Genomic DNA, 18640 nt, shown 5'->3' with positions numbered 1-18640 from the left:
CCCACTACACCAACTAAGGACGATATCATAAATTTGCAAAACGCTGCACCGACGGCCGAACACGAGGACTGGCTCAAGCGAGGGGCAACACGCCTGGGACCAGGAGAAATATGGACCCTTGAGGGGAAACCAATAGCACCCCAGGCTTTACTGCCTTGGCTGGCACGCATGGCTCATCAGAATGGTCATGTGTGCCAGAGGGGGGTGATGGGACAGATAAACTACACTTGGGCAGCGCCAGGACTGTCACGGATTGTATCCGAAGTGTGCCGATCGTGCGTGGTCTGCCAGCAACACAATAGAGGGGCGCCGCCGAGACATGCACATGATGGGGGACGGCCCCCGCCTAGTGGGCCGTTCGCAACTATCGAGTTCGATTTTACAGAATTGGAACCAAGTATGTCGTTTTGCTATGTGTTGGTGATCGTAGATACGTTCACCAAATGGGTCGAAGCATACCCATGCGTCAAGTCCGATGCTCCGACAGTAGTGAAGCGCCTCGTGCGGGATTTTATGTGCAGATTTGGCATTCCCCAGATAATTTCGTCAGATCAAGGGGGCCATTTCACGGCGCAGGTGGTTAAGGGCATCCTGAAGGCGTTGGGCGTTAAACAATCCTTCCATTGCGTTTACCACCCACAGTCATCGGGACTTGTGGAACGAACGAATAAGACTTTAAAGAATAAACTAGCGAAACTTTGCGCAGACACGGGCTTGAGGTGGCCAGAGGCCCTCCCGCTTGCGTTGATGAGCATTCGTTCCACCCCGGGTCGCACTACGGGCCTTTCCCCCCACGAAATATTAATGGGTCGACCTATGAGCTTGCCCGTTTCAGCACCAACAGACATGTCCACCCTTGCTTTGCCAGTAATGGATGACATGCTTTTGAGATTTTGCATAGGCTTGTCCAATGTGGCACGCAGCATTCATGCTCGAGTACGAGAGGCGCTGCCTGAACCAATAGGCCACGCCATCCACGACTTCCAGGCCGGCGACTGGGTGCTCGTAAAGCACTTCACCCGCAAGGCTGCTTTGGAGCCACGGTGGAAGGGACCATTCCAGGTGCTACTGGTCACACCGACGGCAGTCTTCTGCGAGGGTAAACCTTCGTGGATCCACGCCACCCATTGTAAGTTGTCCATTCCCGCACCACAAGTCACACAAGACACCGCACCTCACACTGCTGAAGACAATGCACCGTCTAGGGCACCACAGTCTCCTAAGGGCGGCGATGACGGTCATGATGATAGGAATGCTGGGGAACTGCCGAAAACCCCCTGCCCAAGATAGGCTCTTGAACTTTGAGCTACCGAGAAAGGACCTCCCCAAGTACCCAGGACCCGACAACTATTCAGCATTTCCCCTCTACCCCGTCAAGTATATAACGGCTCGCTGGGGAGACAAAATAGCGGTGAATTGCTGTAACCTGGAAACAAGCTTTAAGTGGTTATCTGTAAGATGGGTGGAAGCTATAGTGGTACACAATAACACACCACAGGCACGCATGACAAGAACACGCCTAGTCCTGACTAAGGTTAGGAAAGTGGAAAATGGAACATATGGGGACATAAGCAGCCGATATGCCCCAGGATATCGATGGGGCAAGGGCATTGAGAATACTACCCTCATGTTGCATTATACTCCCATTGGTCCGGATACAACAATGATACTTGAATGTGGAATATGGCCCCCTCGCACGACAATCCCAAATGGAACTGCACCCTACCTTCGACCTAGTTGCGCCGCTTACGTCATTAAAACCCCGCCTGCCCAGGAAGTAAGAAAGAAGCCAGAGGAGAACACATACTGGAAGGTCGCACGGCATATGGCCACATTACAGAATAGGACACGGTGTTGGATGTGTATGCACCTTCCCCGCACCAGCACCGCAGGAATACCAATGGTAGTGTTACCCCTATCACTCAATGATTTGTGCTCGAAGCCACTAGACACCAAATGCCTTAGTACAACCCTGACAAGCCAAGGTTCTGATGAAACCGTGTGTAAACGAGTTTTCCAGTACTCGCCCCCCATCCAGTCCCGACACTTTGAGGAACGTCCGGCGCCGGTTTGGGTTAAGCCGGCTAAGGGGGCCCTCTGCTTAGAAGGAAAGGGACAAATAACGGTAGGCAAATCCGTGTGTAGAGATACCCTCCTCGCGGACCCTAGGAAAGGGAAACACACGCTGTTAGTAAATGTTACGAGTTCGCCCTTACATAACCTCACACACCTCCAGTTGGCATGGGAAGGGGAAAACGGGACAAACACTATCGCAGACCTTCGCTCTTGCATGATCACTCATTTAGTGGCTCCACACGGGACCATGTTTGTATGCGGGAACAAAGCTTACCCATATTTACCTGATAATTGGGGAGGAACCTGCTATCTAGGATCAGTTTTCCCAGAAATGGAAATGCGACAACACTTGTATAATACCCCTGCACTCATAAGGACACCACGAAGCACCTATTGGCACGACGACGGTACTACCACCTTACATGGCGCTGATTGGGAAAAGGCCGTTAGTTTCTTTTTCCCATGGGCTGGGACGGTCATGAGCAGTTACCGTATTGACAAAATTGCGTTAATCTTAGAAAGTGTGGCCAACGCCACCGCTACAGCACATGACGAAATGTTGGACACAGTTGTCCACCTGCGTACAATGGTTATGCAAAATAGGGTTGCGTTAGATATGCTATTGGCAGAACGAGGAGGGGTATGTGGGATAATTGAGGGTAGATGTTGCACTTTTATTCCTGACCCCTCACAGGGCGTCAGTGCTGCTATTATAAGGTTAAGGGAAAGCGCTCATACATTGACAAGGGATCGAATGGATCGGGAAGCCTCCCACCAGTGGCTTACCGACTGGTTCAAAGGGTGGACAGGCACGATCGTAAAGTGGGTACTAACCGCCTTGGCAATAGTCCTTGGAATCGTGGTTTGTTGTGTGATAATCAAGGCTTTAGTCCTTGCGTGTGTGAGAAAGTTTTCCACAGGATGGACACTGAAGACGACAACAGAAAAGGCCATGCTGATGCTCGAAAAGCTGACCGCGGGTCCAGATGACACACGGGCCGTCGACGTGATTGCAGACCGCGGATCCTGGAACGACGACCCGAACGAGCCACTGGGCCGCGACAATGAGATCTCCGCTTCCGAAGATTGTTCTTCCATTGTTGATATTACCGATAATGATGTCGATTACACTTTTGCGGACCTCGAAGCATTTCAGGCTGCCAGGAGGCCGTTTACTCTGGGCCCCAACACGTCGCATGCAGAAGTCAACGAGTTCCTGAAGGACTCCTCTCGTTTCTTCTCGATGTGCAAGGCCGTGACTATTGGTGGCCGCCGACGCCGCAGGCCTACGCCACCTGAGAATAGTGTTACTGATAATGTTACCAATGATGATGTGGGCCACTTGCAAGGGTCTCCGACTGATGTTTATGTTTCAATGCAGGCTTTGCCTCTTTATGTTTCACGAGCTCACCTTTATGTCTCACAAGCCCACAGTGAGTCAAACGCCACTGACCCAGTCCGGGATTTGGACCCAGCTGCAAACCCAAGCCCGGATGGAGAGGAACTCGATTGTGGAGATACTCTGAGTTCCGAGTCCGATTGTTTTACGAATTCGTCCAGAGATAGCAGCGATGCAAGCAGCATCGCCTCGGACGATCTCGACTTTGACCCAAAGGAAGTTTCTCTCCCACCTTTGGACCGTTATGCTTTATTTCATGGCCATAGGTTTGAGCCACCTGATACTGACGATGTTGTGTCTTCCCCAGATCACCAGCACGTAAGAGACCTCATGAACATGAATATCGATTGAGCGCTGAAGATCTACAAGGATTTCACTTGGGGAAGCCTGGGCGAGCTCCAGTCAGGGGGGAGTCCGGCTGCACCTCTGTGGGCAAAGGGTGGGTCGGAGATCTTCCTGGGTGTGGACCCCGGTGGAACCAGATGTCTTCGTTGTGGATTTGGCGCGCTATTCGATCTTCATGCCTCTACGGTCTCACCTCATACACCCATCTACACCTGACTTACATCATACATCCACTTACACCCACTTGCACCCACACACCCGCGGAACATCCTGCTGAGTGCGATGTGCGGTACTGGGTACGGGACATGCTCACTGGGCTGCATTCGCGTGGTACGTTATGTTTAGTGAACCCTTTACACTGTCTCTCTCACCTCTCTTGGTGGATTTTGTATGCCATTTGATCACCCTGCTTTTACGGACTTACATTGCATACTCACATACAGACGCGAATCATCCTACTGAGTGTGTGTGGTGCTTTGGTACGGGACATGCTTACGGGGTTGCCTTCGCGTGATATGTTGAATGACTTTCCTGATTGGTTTTGTTTCTGCTTTGTTTGAAATAAAGGCCTTTGATTGGCTCGTAGATAACTTTGTATCTTAGATCCAAAAGGGCGGTATGTAGGGAGCTGTAATGCCCCTCCCCCTTTGTATATCCTTGCTGCTTTACCAATTACCAAGTATAACCAATTATATGTTTTGTTTTGACTGACTGCTGTACTCTTTTATAATGCTTGGTTCTTTCTTGTGCCTTGAGGATGTGTAATATCCTAATAAGGAGTTCTCTGCCTGTGAGTTCTTGGCCTGCGTGGGCACAATCTCTAGTTCCCCTTCCCTGGCCTTGGAGGCAACTGTTATCTCTCTGCCTCCCTCTAAGACTTTGCCAATATCCTGTATTTGACACATTTATGAGTGTCCACTCCCTTTGTACTTCCCCAACCCAGGTCTCTATACAGAAAGTTGTAAACATGTTGCCACATATTGCTGACCATCTCCTTATCTGAGCTAACCCATGAGTGGCCTTGGATGAACTTCCTTTAATTAACTGAACAACAGGATGGGACTATGGTGGGAGGACCAATGAGCCCATTCTGTCTCTGTATCGTGTGAGCTAACCCCACCCCTGATCTTCCTTATATAAAGCAAGGTTTATTGAATTATTTCAGAGCATCTTGTTGTAGTGTTGGTCATTCCATGTGAACCTTCCTGCGACACCTGCTCCCGCAAGCTTGTGTAATCGAGTTCTAATAAATATATCCGTTGCTCCTTTTCTCTGAGTCTTCTGAGTCCCAAGTTCTAAGTCTCAATCCGACATGTATATGTATATATATATATATGTATATGTATATGTATATATATATATATGTATATGTATATACAGTATATATATATGTATATGTATATATGTATATGTATATGTATATATATATATATATGTATATGTATATATATATATATATATGTATAATATTGTATATGTATATGTATATGTATATATATATATGTATATGTATATATATATATGTATATGTATATGTATATATATATATGTATATGTATATATATATATGTATATGTATATATATATATATATGTATATGTATATATATATATATGTATATGTATATACAGTATATATATTTATATATATATATGGTATCTGTAATCTGGTTCTCCAACGTCATGATTACAGATACCATTATTAGTAACTCCCAACCGCAACCAGGTCGACTCCATATGATGAGTGTATACCAGAGATAACGTTACCGTGTGGCAGGCGGTGCTTATCGCTCCCAGCAAGGTGCAGCAGCAGCTGTATGGGACACCTTGCAGGCGGTTCTCCACTGATGATATGAAGGTCGCATAGTGACTGATATATATATATATGTGTGTGTGTGTGTGTGTGTGTGTGTGTGTGTGTGTGTGTGTGTCTGTCTTATATATATAGATGTATAGTCATTTATGCTCCATTATATTAGGATGTCCTTTTCATTCTTATAACAAAAAATAGACTGAGCAAAAATTCACTTTACCACATTCAAGATGAGAACAAGTTGTGAAAAGTTGGGGAAATTCTTGAGGCTTTTGATGACTGCAGATTGACAGCTGGCACCACCACACTCAACCAGCAGATTTGGCGAGTTGACTGACAACATCTGGAAGCTCTTCATATTTCTCAGTCCCCAACAGAGAATCTGTTTAAGACAAAGGAAACTACAACCGGCACTCGGGAGAGAGCATACCTCCATCAGACTGAACAGTTTATGTTTTGTCTGCCACCAATAGGTCGAATCTGGTTTCGGACCTCAACCAAAATCTAATCGGCTTGCTCTTGTCAACGAATCAACTCGTCCAAGTATTGTCACAACTCGTCCACAACCTTTTGAAATATCATGTTCTATATCGCTTTTCACCCGATCTCTCAATGGTGAAGAATCACTTTAAAAATTAAATAATTCTCGTATCTGAATCCATATTCAGATCTTCACCAAAATCAAATCGATTCGGTCTTGTCACACGCCCAACCTGTCCACCTAGTTTCGTCGAAATATGTCCACAACTTTTTGAGATATCTTGTTCACAGACAAACAAAGAGACATACAAGGATGAAAACATGACCTCCATTCACCTTCAGTGGCGCAGGTAACTAGAACAGCACTCGGTAGCGCACATACCTCCACCAGGCTGAACAGTTTATGGCTTGTATCCCACTGATAGGCCGGATCTGCAACTGGGCCTTAACCAAAACCGAATCAGTTTGTTCTTGTCACCTACCCAAGTCATCCCACCAAGTTTTGTCATAATCCGACCACAAATTTTTGAAAATCATTCTGTATATCGACTTTGGCCCCATCTCTCAACGTTGAAGAATCACTTAAAAATCAAAATACACTCGTGTCCGGATGCAGATCTTCACCAAAATCTCATAAATTTGTTCTTGTCACACACTTAACCTGTGCACCAAGTTTTGTCCGAAATATGTCCACAACGCTTTGTGATATCTTGCTCACAAAGAGACAGGCAGAGATGAGTACATAACCTTTGGTGGCAGAGGTAAATACTGTATACTTTTTAAATATACGTACATCTACTAGCATCTTTTAACGGCAATGTTAACCATAAATATTTGCTCTCTGAAGTCACGACTGGTCTATCATAACCTGCACTCCTAACCATGACTGTTCCTGGAATTTCCTCTACAAGAGGCTAATTTATCTTCTTCTCAAGTTCATTCCATCACGCATTTTTTTTTTGTCAATCGTTTCGCCGTTGGTACTCCACATCGTGTACCAAGACCACCACAAGAAAAACTAGCATGCTCCTCGAGGAAGGCAAACCCCACTGATGGCAATCGGCAGTCTCTCCACTTACCTTGGAACCAATTGTGAATGTGCCCAATGCAGAGACAGGGCCCAACATCAGGCTCAACTATAGTACAAATTCTCCAGTCTCTCAATATCCTTTCAAAGACTGGTGTGAGCTGGTCAGGTCTGTATCTGGTACGAATAGATCCCTTGACATTCTTTATCTCCAAAAGGAAGGAGTCCTGCTGTACACTGCTCAACAAAAAGCAGCATTTTTGAACTCTGTCTTCACTAAAAAAAGCCAAGGTCCGAAATCCATCCCTTCCTGTAGCAATCTAAAGTGGAGGGGATTCGTACGAATCTCGACGCCCCGTGTACAACTGGTCCTCATGGCACAAGTGTTCGAATTCTCGAGAACTGTCATTCATTTCTATCATACTATCTCCGCTCTCCCTTTCACAGGTCCTTCTTGGAAGGGCAACTCCTTCATCTCAGAAAGTTGAAAACATCACTGATATCCATAAGAAATGCTCCAAAATTGATCTTCTCAATGAGGCCTATCAGTCTTCTCCCCATTATAAGCAGATTATCGATCTCCTCTCCTAGACCTATCAGCCTTGTACTCCATCACTGCAGCCAACCTGGGACACTTTTTCTCTAACTCGCTAATCTCTCGCAACCAGTTCTGAACTTGCAATATGTTACTCCTTCTGACAGCATTGGAAGGATTCCCTTGACAACAGGGAAGAGGTTAGGACCACCTCCCTGGATATCTATCGAGCCATATATATCGTCTGTCATCTCACCTTGATTTCTAAGTTGCTTCCTTTGATAATCAGGGACCCCCGCTCAAGTGGTTGTCTGATTTCTTTTGTGAGCAAAGACAGTGAATGGCCTTTGATAGATAGTGTCTTTTCCCATGATCTTTCCCAGGTAGGGGTTAAACAGGGCAGTGTCTTAGAACCTACAGTATTCATGATACATTTAAATGAACTGCATGATTCTCTTGGAAACCAACTTTACTATTTTTTTGATTGTCCCACCCTGTGCAAAATGATCCATCACACTTGTGAAAGATTGGCTGCTGCTGCATCACGTGAGTTACTTCGAAAATGACATTCAACTGTGGCAAATCACATCCCCTCACACGGTACCTCGACAAGGATTGGCAATCAAACTATCCAATTCGTTTCTTGGGATAGCCACTGGCAGAGATGCAGTACCTGGAACTTTTTGGCCTTGATAACTACCACAGCCTTTCATGGGAGAATAATATCACCAAGCTAGAATCAAAGGCTAGTCGCCACCTAAGTCTTCAATATATAAGTAAGGCATTCCTGGGTTGCACCAACCTCCTCATAATGTACAAGGAAGGCTCTCTTACAGTGATCCATGGAGTATGACTCCCCACTCTGGGTTGGTGCTCCTGCTTCAGACCTTCCTCTTCTTGAGACAGTCAAAAAGGATGCCTTGCCACTATTTTTGTCTACAGAGTCAATGCTCATGGAAGAGCTAGTATCTCAAGACAGGAAACAGATTTCCAAGAAGTGTCACTCTCACATCAGCAGTAATTTGATGAACTCCATATTTCATAAAAGCGTATAACTGGCCTTGCTCCTCCTGCCCTTCACCATCACTGTCCGCCCAAGCTACTCCAGGTCACTTGCATTCCTGAAGAAACCATCAACTGCTCACCATCCCAAAACCAAGGCTTTTTATTCACCTGCTCCCATTTGTCCCTTATTCTCCTGATTGTAGAATTGTTTTTCTGTGCACGTTGTCTTGTTCTCCTCATGATAGTCTTTTAAATGTGCTGCCCATGAACATCCATGATCTGTTCCACACATGGTGATTCTTTCCTTTTATTTTCCTCTATGGGATGCTGTGAATAATTTTGTGTTGTTCCTCATTTCCTCCTTGTGCATGTCCAACCCGCCCCGCATACCCAGTGCTCATTTGTGAATCTGCTGCCCTTTGTGTTCATCTCGCCCCATAAGCCAACATCCTTGTATACATAAAACTTTCTTTCCTAATGTACCTCCACACCTTCTCATTTTTTGTACACAGAATACTTAAGTTGGATTATATACAGGATGAGGCTAAACTGGCACTTGTTGTATTGGTATCTGCGAAAAAAGCAAGGAATGGATGGTATTGGTCCTCAATGGTGCAATCAGAAATGTTATTAATAATGTTGAAGCAAAAGGGCCAGCTCACATTCCAGTGCTATCAACATTGTATAAAGATTTTTTTAAATCAACCACAAAATTTGAATTTTTTAAAAAGAAAATATTTTACCCAGACTGAGACTCTTGGAATCTCTTATTCTGTCCCATAAGTTAGCCTGGCTGCCCCCTGAACCATCCTCAGCATTCTCAGTACTACCATATCTGTGTAAATCTTCTACAGGCCGTATTAAAACACAGAAATCCTTTCATTGATCACAGCAACGACTATAAAACAATGAGATTGTAGTGTAAGCTGTCTTACTTCTATTCGGGTGTACTGTAGTACAGGTCGAACACTTTTTGGAATGACAAAAGTGCTTTCAGTGTCCCTGGGAGGTGGTGGAGGAATGAGGTTTTGGGGCAGCTGAAAATATAGCATATACAGCATGGTGATGTTTGGTTCAATTGCTGCAGTAGTAGTTCTGAAAAATTACAGAGAAAAGGTCATTCTGATATACAGCACTCGATATATACACTGTGTGTGTGAATATATATAATCTATATATATAAAACACAGTTTGTGTGTGTGTAATGTTACCGATAGACTCCTAAACGGAGAGGCTCACATGCTTGATATTTGGCAAAGACATGGCCATTGAGCCTGGGACGAACATGGCCTACCTCAAAATATTTGACGAGATCCATATTTTTTATTCATATTTACCTCAGCGCATTTCAGCGAGGAACATTATACACGCAATCTCAGCCGGTGCCAGAGCAGCTCGCTGATTCGCTCAGAGCGATCACGTGATGTTCCATCCCCGCCGCCAGACCACTGAACTGAAAATATATAGAACTAGCCGAAACCCGTGGAACATCCACGGAAGGGAGAATGTGGTGTATGGATAGAGTGTACCATTATGGATGGCATAGGGGATTTGCTTGTCCGAGTAAGAGTTAGGAAGAAAGATGAGAATGAAGAGTGCATGTATGAACAACGATCGCCGACACCGGCACAAATGCATGCTCTGGATTGTCCACTCAGTGGACGGCTTGCTTTCGCCTTCGCCTGTCCAATCAGCGGACGGCTTGCTTCGCCTTCGCCCAGCAGACGCCAATACGATGGCGTCGTAAGATGGCGTCGTATCGGTAGTTAATCGGATGCTTTTGGGCCCCAACGTCGGCTAATTCAGATTTTTCAAGTATGGCTGTACGTGATAAACAAAGAGCGCGGTTCGTACATCGTAAATCCATTAGTGCCGTGGGCATCGGGTCACTGGATGCGGCGTAAAAGGGATAACAAAGTCGAGTCCTTACGCTATTATTATATAGATGACCATTGCCATTCACACCACATAGGTGGAGATGCAGCTACCGGGCGCCATCTTGATTGGAACTCGATGTTGGGCGATGGTGATTTCCGTCACACGTTGCACGTAATTCAGAGCGAAAAGTGATTGCGTTTTTTCACCTTTTATGCGATCGTGTTTTGTGTCGATTTTTGTCGATTTTGTGCGACATGAATGAAACGTCTTTCCACAACTCTTCCGTACCCGATTGGAGCAGTTTATTGCTGCACAAAATGGCATTTTAACAGTTGTCTGGCTTTTAAAATCTGGGACACGTTTTTTTTTTTTTTTTTTTTTTTTTTTTTTGTATACTGAATCGAGGCTCGTGAAAGAGCTGACATTTACTTCACAAACAAATCAACCAGACAAACAAAATATATAAAAAGAGGGAGCGGAAGACAAGAGAATGGGAAGCACACAAACACTTGAGAGCACACAACATTTGAGAGCAGGGAGATGTGTGGGAGGGAGAGGGCTCGGGGGGAGGAGGCGTGGGAAGGGGTGGGGGGGGGGGGGGGGGTGGGGGGGTGGGAGAAGTATAAAACACAAGGACACCAAGGACTTCCAGGTCAGAACTTGGTATTTCAAAAAGTGGAATTGGGGTGAAATTATCGGGGATAGAAAAGATCAAGGTTTTGGATGGGGGAAGATATGAGATGGTGGTGAACAGCTGTTTTAAAGACCTGGAGGGTGGAGTGGGATTGAAGAGAGTGAGGGAGTTTGTTCCAGAGGCGGGAGAAAAGAGGAATGAAGGAGCGAAGGTGAGCAGAGAGTCTTGATTTTGGCAGTTTAACCATAAGAGGGTTGCAGGCAGATCTTGTGCGACCTGTAGGAATATTTGCGGGACAGAGCCCAGAGAGAGCTGGGGGGGGGGGGGGGGGGCAAGGCCAGAGAGGAGTCGGTAGAAGACGGAAAGACCACCAACCTGCCTGCGGTGAGTGAGTGAAAGGCCCTTGGAGTTAGCTTCATCGTGGGAGATTCCAATGATTCTGAATGCTTTGCTTTCAACAGCAAGCACCAGCCCAGAGGGGAGAGCAGTATTCCATTGAGCTGTGGATGAAAGCCTTGTACGTGGTGAGGAGCTCAGGTGTGCCAAGGAAGGACTTCGGACGACGGAGGATGCCCAGTCGGCGACTGGCTTTGGAGGCCAGATTTGAAATGTGGTTTTCCCAGGAAAGATCATGGCAGATAGTGAGACCCAAAAGTTTGAGTGACAGAACTTCTTGGAGAGGATTATACAGAAAGTAGATGGGAGGGTTGTCCAGTCAGTCTTTTCGGAGAGACATTGTAAGAGTGTGAGATTTGTCAGGATTTAAAGATATGTTCCACTTGTTTGCCCAGTCTGTGATTTTGTCCAGGTCTGCAGAGAGTGAGGAGGCTGCAGACTGTCGATCTGAGGGATGAAGAATGGAGCGACAGAGAGTAGAGTCATTAGCAAAGAGATAGAGAGGATTTTCAAGAGAGTCGGGGAGATCATTGATGAAGACCAGAAAAAGCACAGGGCCCAGAACACTGCCTCGGGGAACTCCAGCCTGAACAGGAAGAGGAGATGAGAGAAACCCATTCAGCGCCACACGTTGACTATGACTAGAGAGGAAGTCCGCCAGCCATGCGTGGAGATTTCCATGGATACCAACAGAGGAGAGTTTTGGTGAGCAGGGCGGGGTGCCAGACCGTATCGAAGGCACGTGATATGTCAAGGGAGACAGCTCGAATTTCCTGTTTGGCATTGAGGACCTCCATCCATTGCTGAGAAAGCAGAAGCAGCATGTCCAGAGTAGAGTGACCAGGTCTGAAACCAAATTGATGATCAGAGATCAAGCCATTGGAGAAGAGGAAAGATTTCATATCTGAAGCAATGATGGATTCCATGACTTTACTGATAATTGAGAGAAGGCTGATTGGTCTGTAGTTGCTAGGATCTGTTTTTGCACCTTTTTTGTGCAAAGCGGTGATGTTGGCAGATTTCCAAGCAGATGGCAGATGACCTTGAGCAAAAGAGAGTGTGAAGAGAACAGAGAGAGGGAGTGAAAGAGCGGAAGAACAAGATTTTAGGACCCGTGGGCTGATGCCGTCAGGTCCAGTTGCAGAATCAGAGTCGAGGGTTGACAGAAACTTTTCCACCTTGTCAGGAGGAAAGGACACAGAGTCCAGGAGCAGCTGGGTATGACTGGTTATGGTGGGTACAGAGAGGGATGGGTTTGGGACACAAGATTTAGAGGCAAACACAGAGTTGAGGCATTCAGCTTTTTCACGCGCGGAGTCAGCCGTGTGGCCGTTTGAGGTGAGGGAGGGGATGGAGGGGGAACAAACACCAGAAACAGATTTGACCAGACGCCACCAGGATTTGGAAGAGGGAGACAGATAAGAGAGTTCTGTCCTGAGAACGGATAGATATTGTTTCCTGGCCCTCCTGAGGGTGGACACACACTTGTTTCGGGCTTTGTGAAAGGAAATGAGATTTCCTTCCGTTGGATTTGCTTTCCAGGAGACGAAAGCAAGTTGTTTCTGGGCAATAGCCTCACCACAAGATTCCGTGTACCATAGACGGGAGGAAGGGTATGACAACTGAAGACGAGATGGGATAAATCTGTGCATGAGAGAGAGCAGTTTACTTTGGAAGAATTCCCAGGATGAGTTGATGTCAGAGGCGGTAGAGATGGGAGACCAGTCCAGATGATTGATGGCTGCTTGAAGACCATGCCAGTTGGCCTGAGTGAAATGCCAGACTCGTCGACGCTGAGGAGGCTCTCTGAGAATGGTCAGAGAGATGTCCACTTTAACAAGCACATGATCAGATGAGCCGATTGGAGCAGAAGAAGAGCAGCAGACATTTTCAGGGAAGTTAGTCATAACCAAGTCCAGAAGAGAAGATGCTCCATTGATTGAGATCCGGGTCGGGAAATTGACAGATTGTGTCAGTCCCAGTGAGTCACAGAAGTCCTTTGCTGAAGAGCCATGGCTGGTGAGAGAGGTACCCACACCCAGCCAACTGGCATGGTGACAATTGAAATCACCACATATGAGGAAGAGAGAGTTGGGATGGGTAGATAGAAGTTGGTCCATGTTATCAGACAGCGAGATGTTGATGGAGTCATCACTGTTTGGTGGACGGTACAACACACATATGAACAAAAGGTGGGAGCGAAGGGGAAGCCGTAGCCAAAGGTATTCCTGGGGGTGAGGTGGAGAGAGGGCAGTGCAGGGCGAGTGAGGAAGAGAGTTTTTTTATAAAAATAGCAACCCCCCCTCAAGGACGAGGCTCTGGTCTATCATACCGGAGGAGGGAGTAACCTGGGAGAGATACCAAGGAATCAGAGACATCATGAAGGAGGAAGGTTTCTGTTAAGCAGATCACGTCTGGTTTGTCAGAGGCAACCTGTATGGAGAGATCAGTCAAGTTTGAGCGAAGGCCCCGGATGTTTGAGGTCCATACTGTTAAAGAAGAGGAAGGGGGAGCATCGGATACAGAACAGGGGGGGGGGGGGGGAGCGGTACGGTATGATGTGGAAGAGGAGGAAGAGGTAGGGAGAGCTGTTGAAGGTGCGTCAGAGATTTCAGAACAGCTTGGAGAAAGGGAAGTTTGGGGCGGACAAAAGGTTTGATGGTGATTGGGTGAGGCGCAGTGAGGTGTTGTTTGAGGAGGGGGCAGAGTGAGGCAGAAGGTTGAGGAAGCTGAAGGTGAGAGTTGGAAGGGGGAAGAAGCGGGGAGGACGCATTGAGGAGGAGGGGTGAGAGGGGAGTCCAGGAGGGGAGGAGTGAGGGAGGGTCTCAGAGGGGAGGGGTGTGGGGGGAGTTTAGAAGGGAAGGGGCAAGGGGGGAGATCTGAAAGGGATGGGTGATGGGGAAGATTTGGAGGGGAGGGGCAAGGGGGAAGATTTGAAAGGGATGGGTGATGGGGAAGATTTGGAGGGGAGGGGTGAGATTGGATTTTGAAAAATGTACGATTAATGGGAAACGAACATTTCTTGCAAAATGAGATTCTTGCGACCTTCGAGTCAAAAATACGTTTGAGGATGCTGAAGGATGGGTGGAGTTCTGGAGAGTTTAGGGAATGAATGAAAGATGCACTATAAGAGATGGAATTTTTTTTTGGAATGAATAGATTTGGTGAGCAAGTCGAAAGCATCCTTTTATAGAAGAAGAAGAAAAAGGTGTTATCGAATATGACAGAATACCATTCTTCAGGGGACAGATGGAACATTTTTTAACGACGTGAACAAAGAACGAACGAACAAATAAGAACGAAACGGATAAGAACAGAGAAGGGAATATATATATCTTTTTTTTTTTCTTCTTTTTTTTGAGTTGGGATGAAAACAAAGACAGAGACCGAACGTGGAACGTGAAAAATAGAGACCGAAAGGAATTGCGAGCGCCGAAAGGAAACCGACGATTCTGTACACAGGTATGAAAAACCAACACCAAGAATACTATTAGAGACACACCAATAGTTACATACACACCGAAAGAAAGATAAAGTTTCGACCTGTGGTAAAGCCGGTATTACGACAAAAACACAATTGTGAACAGTTACTTATTAACTTCGAAAGCGTGCGCGCATGCACAGCTTTGAAGAGACGTGACGTCACGTGACTTCCCGAGACGAGAAGAGACGTGAAGAGACTTTGAAGAGATTTAAAACGTGAGACAAGTGGTCGATGTTCGGGGAAGTTAGGAGGAGAAGAGAAAATCTAAGAAATAAGCAATACAGCGAAGGAAAGAACTTAAATTCACAGAACACCTATGGGGGTAGGGAAGCCGAGATAAACTAGGCCGCGCACGCGGTGGGACAGAAAAGGATTAAATTATACAAAAGTTTGCAAGAATTGCAAATCAACACCAACTGGAAAACACCCTGCAACACATGCACAATAAAAAAACGAGTAGGAATTGACGAACACGAATGGAAAAAATACTATAACTTTTGCTGCCGTGCAGAGAGCTCCAGGACGTTTCCTTGCTCCAGGGACCGGAAACGGAAGGATTAGGGTTAGGGTTAGGGTTAGGGTTAGGGTGCGGGGCCTGTCACGGAACGTCAAAACAAACGGCCTGCCGGGGCCGCCCAAAAGTCGGGCGTGAGGGGCGCGTCCACTAATGGAACGCCTCTCGCTTCCCAGATCGAGGGCCACGTGGTCAGGAGAACCTCGTCCCTTCTGGTTGCCTTGCCGTCCCACCGTGAGCGCTGGTCAGGGTGTACTTCAAACTAAGCTTAAGTGTCAAGCGTTAAGTTCCTCCTTGCCCTCGCAAGGGAAAGGCTAGGGTCAAGCTCTTCCAAATTTCCAAACACTAGAAATCGGACGTCTCAAATTAATTAATTAATTTGTTAATACATCTCAGTCACCCGCGACCTCTCCAGCGCGGGCGTCGAACCAGTTCATTCCCGGTGCGACCGGGCCGAGTATCGGCCCGACCGTGGCCGAAGCCGTTGATTCCGCCATAGCACGCTAACGCGTAGGCTCGCGCGTCCCTGGTCCGCCGGGGCTCCGCGGGTGTCCTACCGTGCCTGGCGCCGCTATTCTCTCAAACTTCCGGGAGTAGGTGCCGGTGCCCGGGGACGGATTTCGCTGTCTAAACATGGTAGCGCTAGGCCAGTGGGACCGCCGGGACCCACGTGCACTCACAAGTTGTTCTGCGCGTGGGCGGCAGTATCAGACCGGGGCGCCCAAACGCTCCCCGGCTAAAGTTCATCCTGAAGCGCCCACATTGTGCGGCCAAACCCCACCATGTCGAGGGCCACGTGGTCAGGAGAACCTCGTCCCTTCTGGTCACACTGTGCCTATCGGCCGGCCTCAAAGACCGAAATTGTGTCGGTTACCGATCCTTCAGGTTCGGAACTATGCCACCCTGAAAATCGTTCATTTGCCACCCTGAATCGTTTACGTGAAGTGCCACCCTGAATCGTTTACGTTCAAAACAAACGAGATCCGCGAAGCGAGTTGGTCGAGTCGTGCTAACCAAGATAGCGACACGGCGGCTTCACTTTTCACGGAGTATGAGCGTTCTATATATTTTCAATTCAGTGCGCCCGACTCGCTCACGTACTTGATTTGTGGCATAGACATGGCCATTGGGCCTTCACGGTGTAATTTGTGCGAGGCTTTTGTCCGAGTGAGCTTGAGTCGAGAGGGCGAATGTACGGGTTGGGAATGTACGGGTCTCCCTTCCCCCACCCGGCAACGCTGGGACTGGAGGGCGTCACAAGATCGGTGAGTCTCCAAAATCCGCTTCGTGCTGTTGTTGCGAAGATGCAGGACGATGTCGCGATTGTTGTGCTGCTCTCCTACCATGAGAACTGCAACGTCATTGTTGACTGGCCCTCCCCTTCCCTCCCCCTTCCCCCTCCCTTCCTCCATCCTCCCCTTCCCTGCTTCCCCTCCCCCCTCCCTTCCCCCTCCACCCTGCCCATCCCCCTCCCTTTTCCCCCTCCCCCTTCCCCCTCCGCTTCCCTCTCCCCTCCCCGCTACCCCTTCCCCTTCCCCGCCACCCCTTCCCCTTCCCCCCTACCCCTTCCCCTTCTTCCCTCCCCCTCTCCTCCCCCCTCCTTTTCCCCCTCCCCCTTCCCCTCCCCTTCCCCCTTCCCCCCTCCCCTTCCCCTCCCCCCTCTCCTCCCCTCCCCCCGTTCCCCTCCCGGCAATGCCGGGTACTTCTGCTAGTATATATATATTGTTGTGGATCTCAGCGCCGGCCTTCCCGCTTTACCAAGGGGGGATTAGTCCCCTTGTCTTTGACTAGCCGACGGGACCTGGGACCTATGACGTCCCTCCCGGACAGCGCGAAGTAGGGTCGTAGGACTAATTACTAATACCTAAGTACTCGCGCCGCCCAGAAACGAGGAAATAAGCCCCACCCGAATCACGGGTGTTGGTGGATACGCCGAGCGGTAGCGAATCCGTGCCATTAGCAATGACTAAACCCGATCCAAGCGGTTCTTAATTGTGCCACGCTTACCCAATGGGGGAAATCACAGAAATGGTCAAATTTGGAAGAAAGGAAGAACAAGATTTATTTACACTTTGTACAATAATCAGAAGTAGAAAACACAGTGCAGCCTTAAACAGTCTTATACTTATCCCAAGACAAACGGGCCGGTTCACACTCAGACACACTCACACGGGGCTTGCAGTTGACCAGGTCAGCACGTCCAGGGATGGCGTCCAGGCAGCTTGCTCTCCGGTCCCCAACTCGCACCGCGAAGAAGATGAATACAGTGGCCAGGAGCTCTCCGCGTGTCGTTGGCGGGCAGGGGATTATTACGGGGCGAACGGTAGGGCTTTGGCGGTTACACTTGCGGCTGCGGCCGCGTCCGTAATAAGCGAATAGTTCAATATGCGCTCACAATGCACTCTTCAATTCCCCGAAACTGTCGGGTGCACGCCGGTCCTCTGAATACAGTTCTCTTGCATAAGTTCTCACAAGCGCCTCTCCCTTCTCAACTCCTTTGGGTCAGTCCTGCTTAAGGGCTTTGTGCACTGGCTTATATAGCCCTGCCCCGCGAACTCTCTGGAACTTACCAGACGTTCTTCACCACGCCATATCACGCCATACCCTCCGAGCCCTGGTTGGCTGGGAGCCCTTACCGTCACCGCCTCTGACATGCTCCTCGACTCTGCCACATCCTGACCTCACGCTCCTCCCTCTTTTCAGGCCGACCTCGTGTCACTTGGCTAGTTTCGAGCCAACAAAGGGCAGCGAACGCTGCTGGCAGCCAAGGTGTAACAAATTGCGGGTAGCCAAAGCATAACAAACTTGAGAGATGCCAAATGGGGCGCGGGATCGATTATGCCCACTGATGTAATTGGGGGGTGGGGCAAAGATGAAAGGACATAATCTCATTTCTTTACACAACGCAGATATTACTAGGGAAATGGCCTACTCTTACACATACTATGACATAACTAATACTCTAAGTGGGCCTACGTGTTGCTTGTGGACTAACTATGGGGGGCAAACCTTTAGACTTTAATGATGTCACATATACAAATCTCAGAAGCGTATC

The 18640-nt window shown here is 47.8% G+C and overlaps 1 protein-coding gene across 1 annotated transcript in view; it reads right to left on the bottom strand.

Moving 5' to 3' along the window:
* Positions 1–18640, bottom strand: part of LOC137424161 (myoferlin-like) — a 281368-nt gene that overhangs the window by 59606 nt on the left and 203122 nt on the right. The window contains exons 21-22 of the mRNA XM_078773618.1: positions 9615–9716; positions 5853–6014 (exon numbers count right to left, since the gene is read on the bottom strand). Of these exons, the coding sequence (XP_078629744.1) occupies positions 5853–6014; positions 9615–9716 (264 nt within the window). The remainder of the gene's footprint in view (positions 1–5852; positions 6015–9614; positions 9717–18640) is intronic.

The sequence above is a fragment of the Myxine glutinosa genome, chromosome 3 (assembly GCF_964187855.1).
Source record: "Myxine glutinosa chromosome 3, kmMyxGlut1.1, whole genome shotgun sequence".
Classification (NCBI taxonomy): Eukaryota; Metazoa; Chordata; class Myxini; order Myxiniformes; family Myxinidae; genus Myxine; species Myxine glutinosa.
This window is presented reverse-complemented; position numbering and strand designations above follow the sequence as displayed.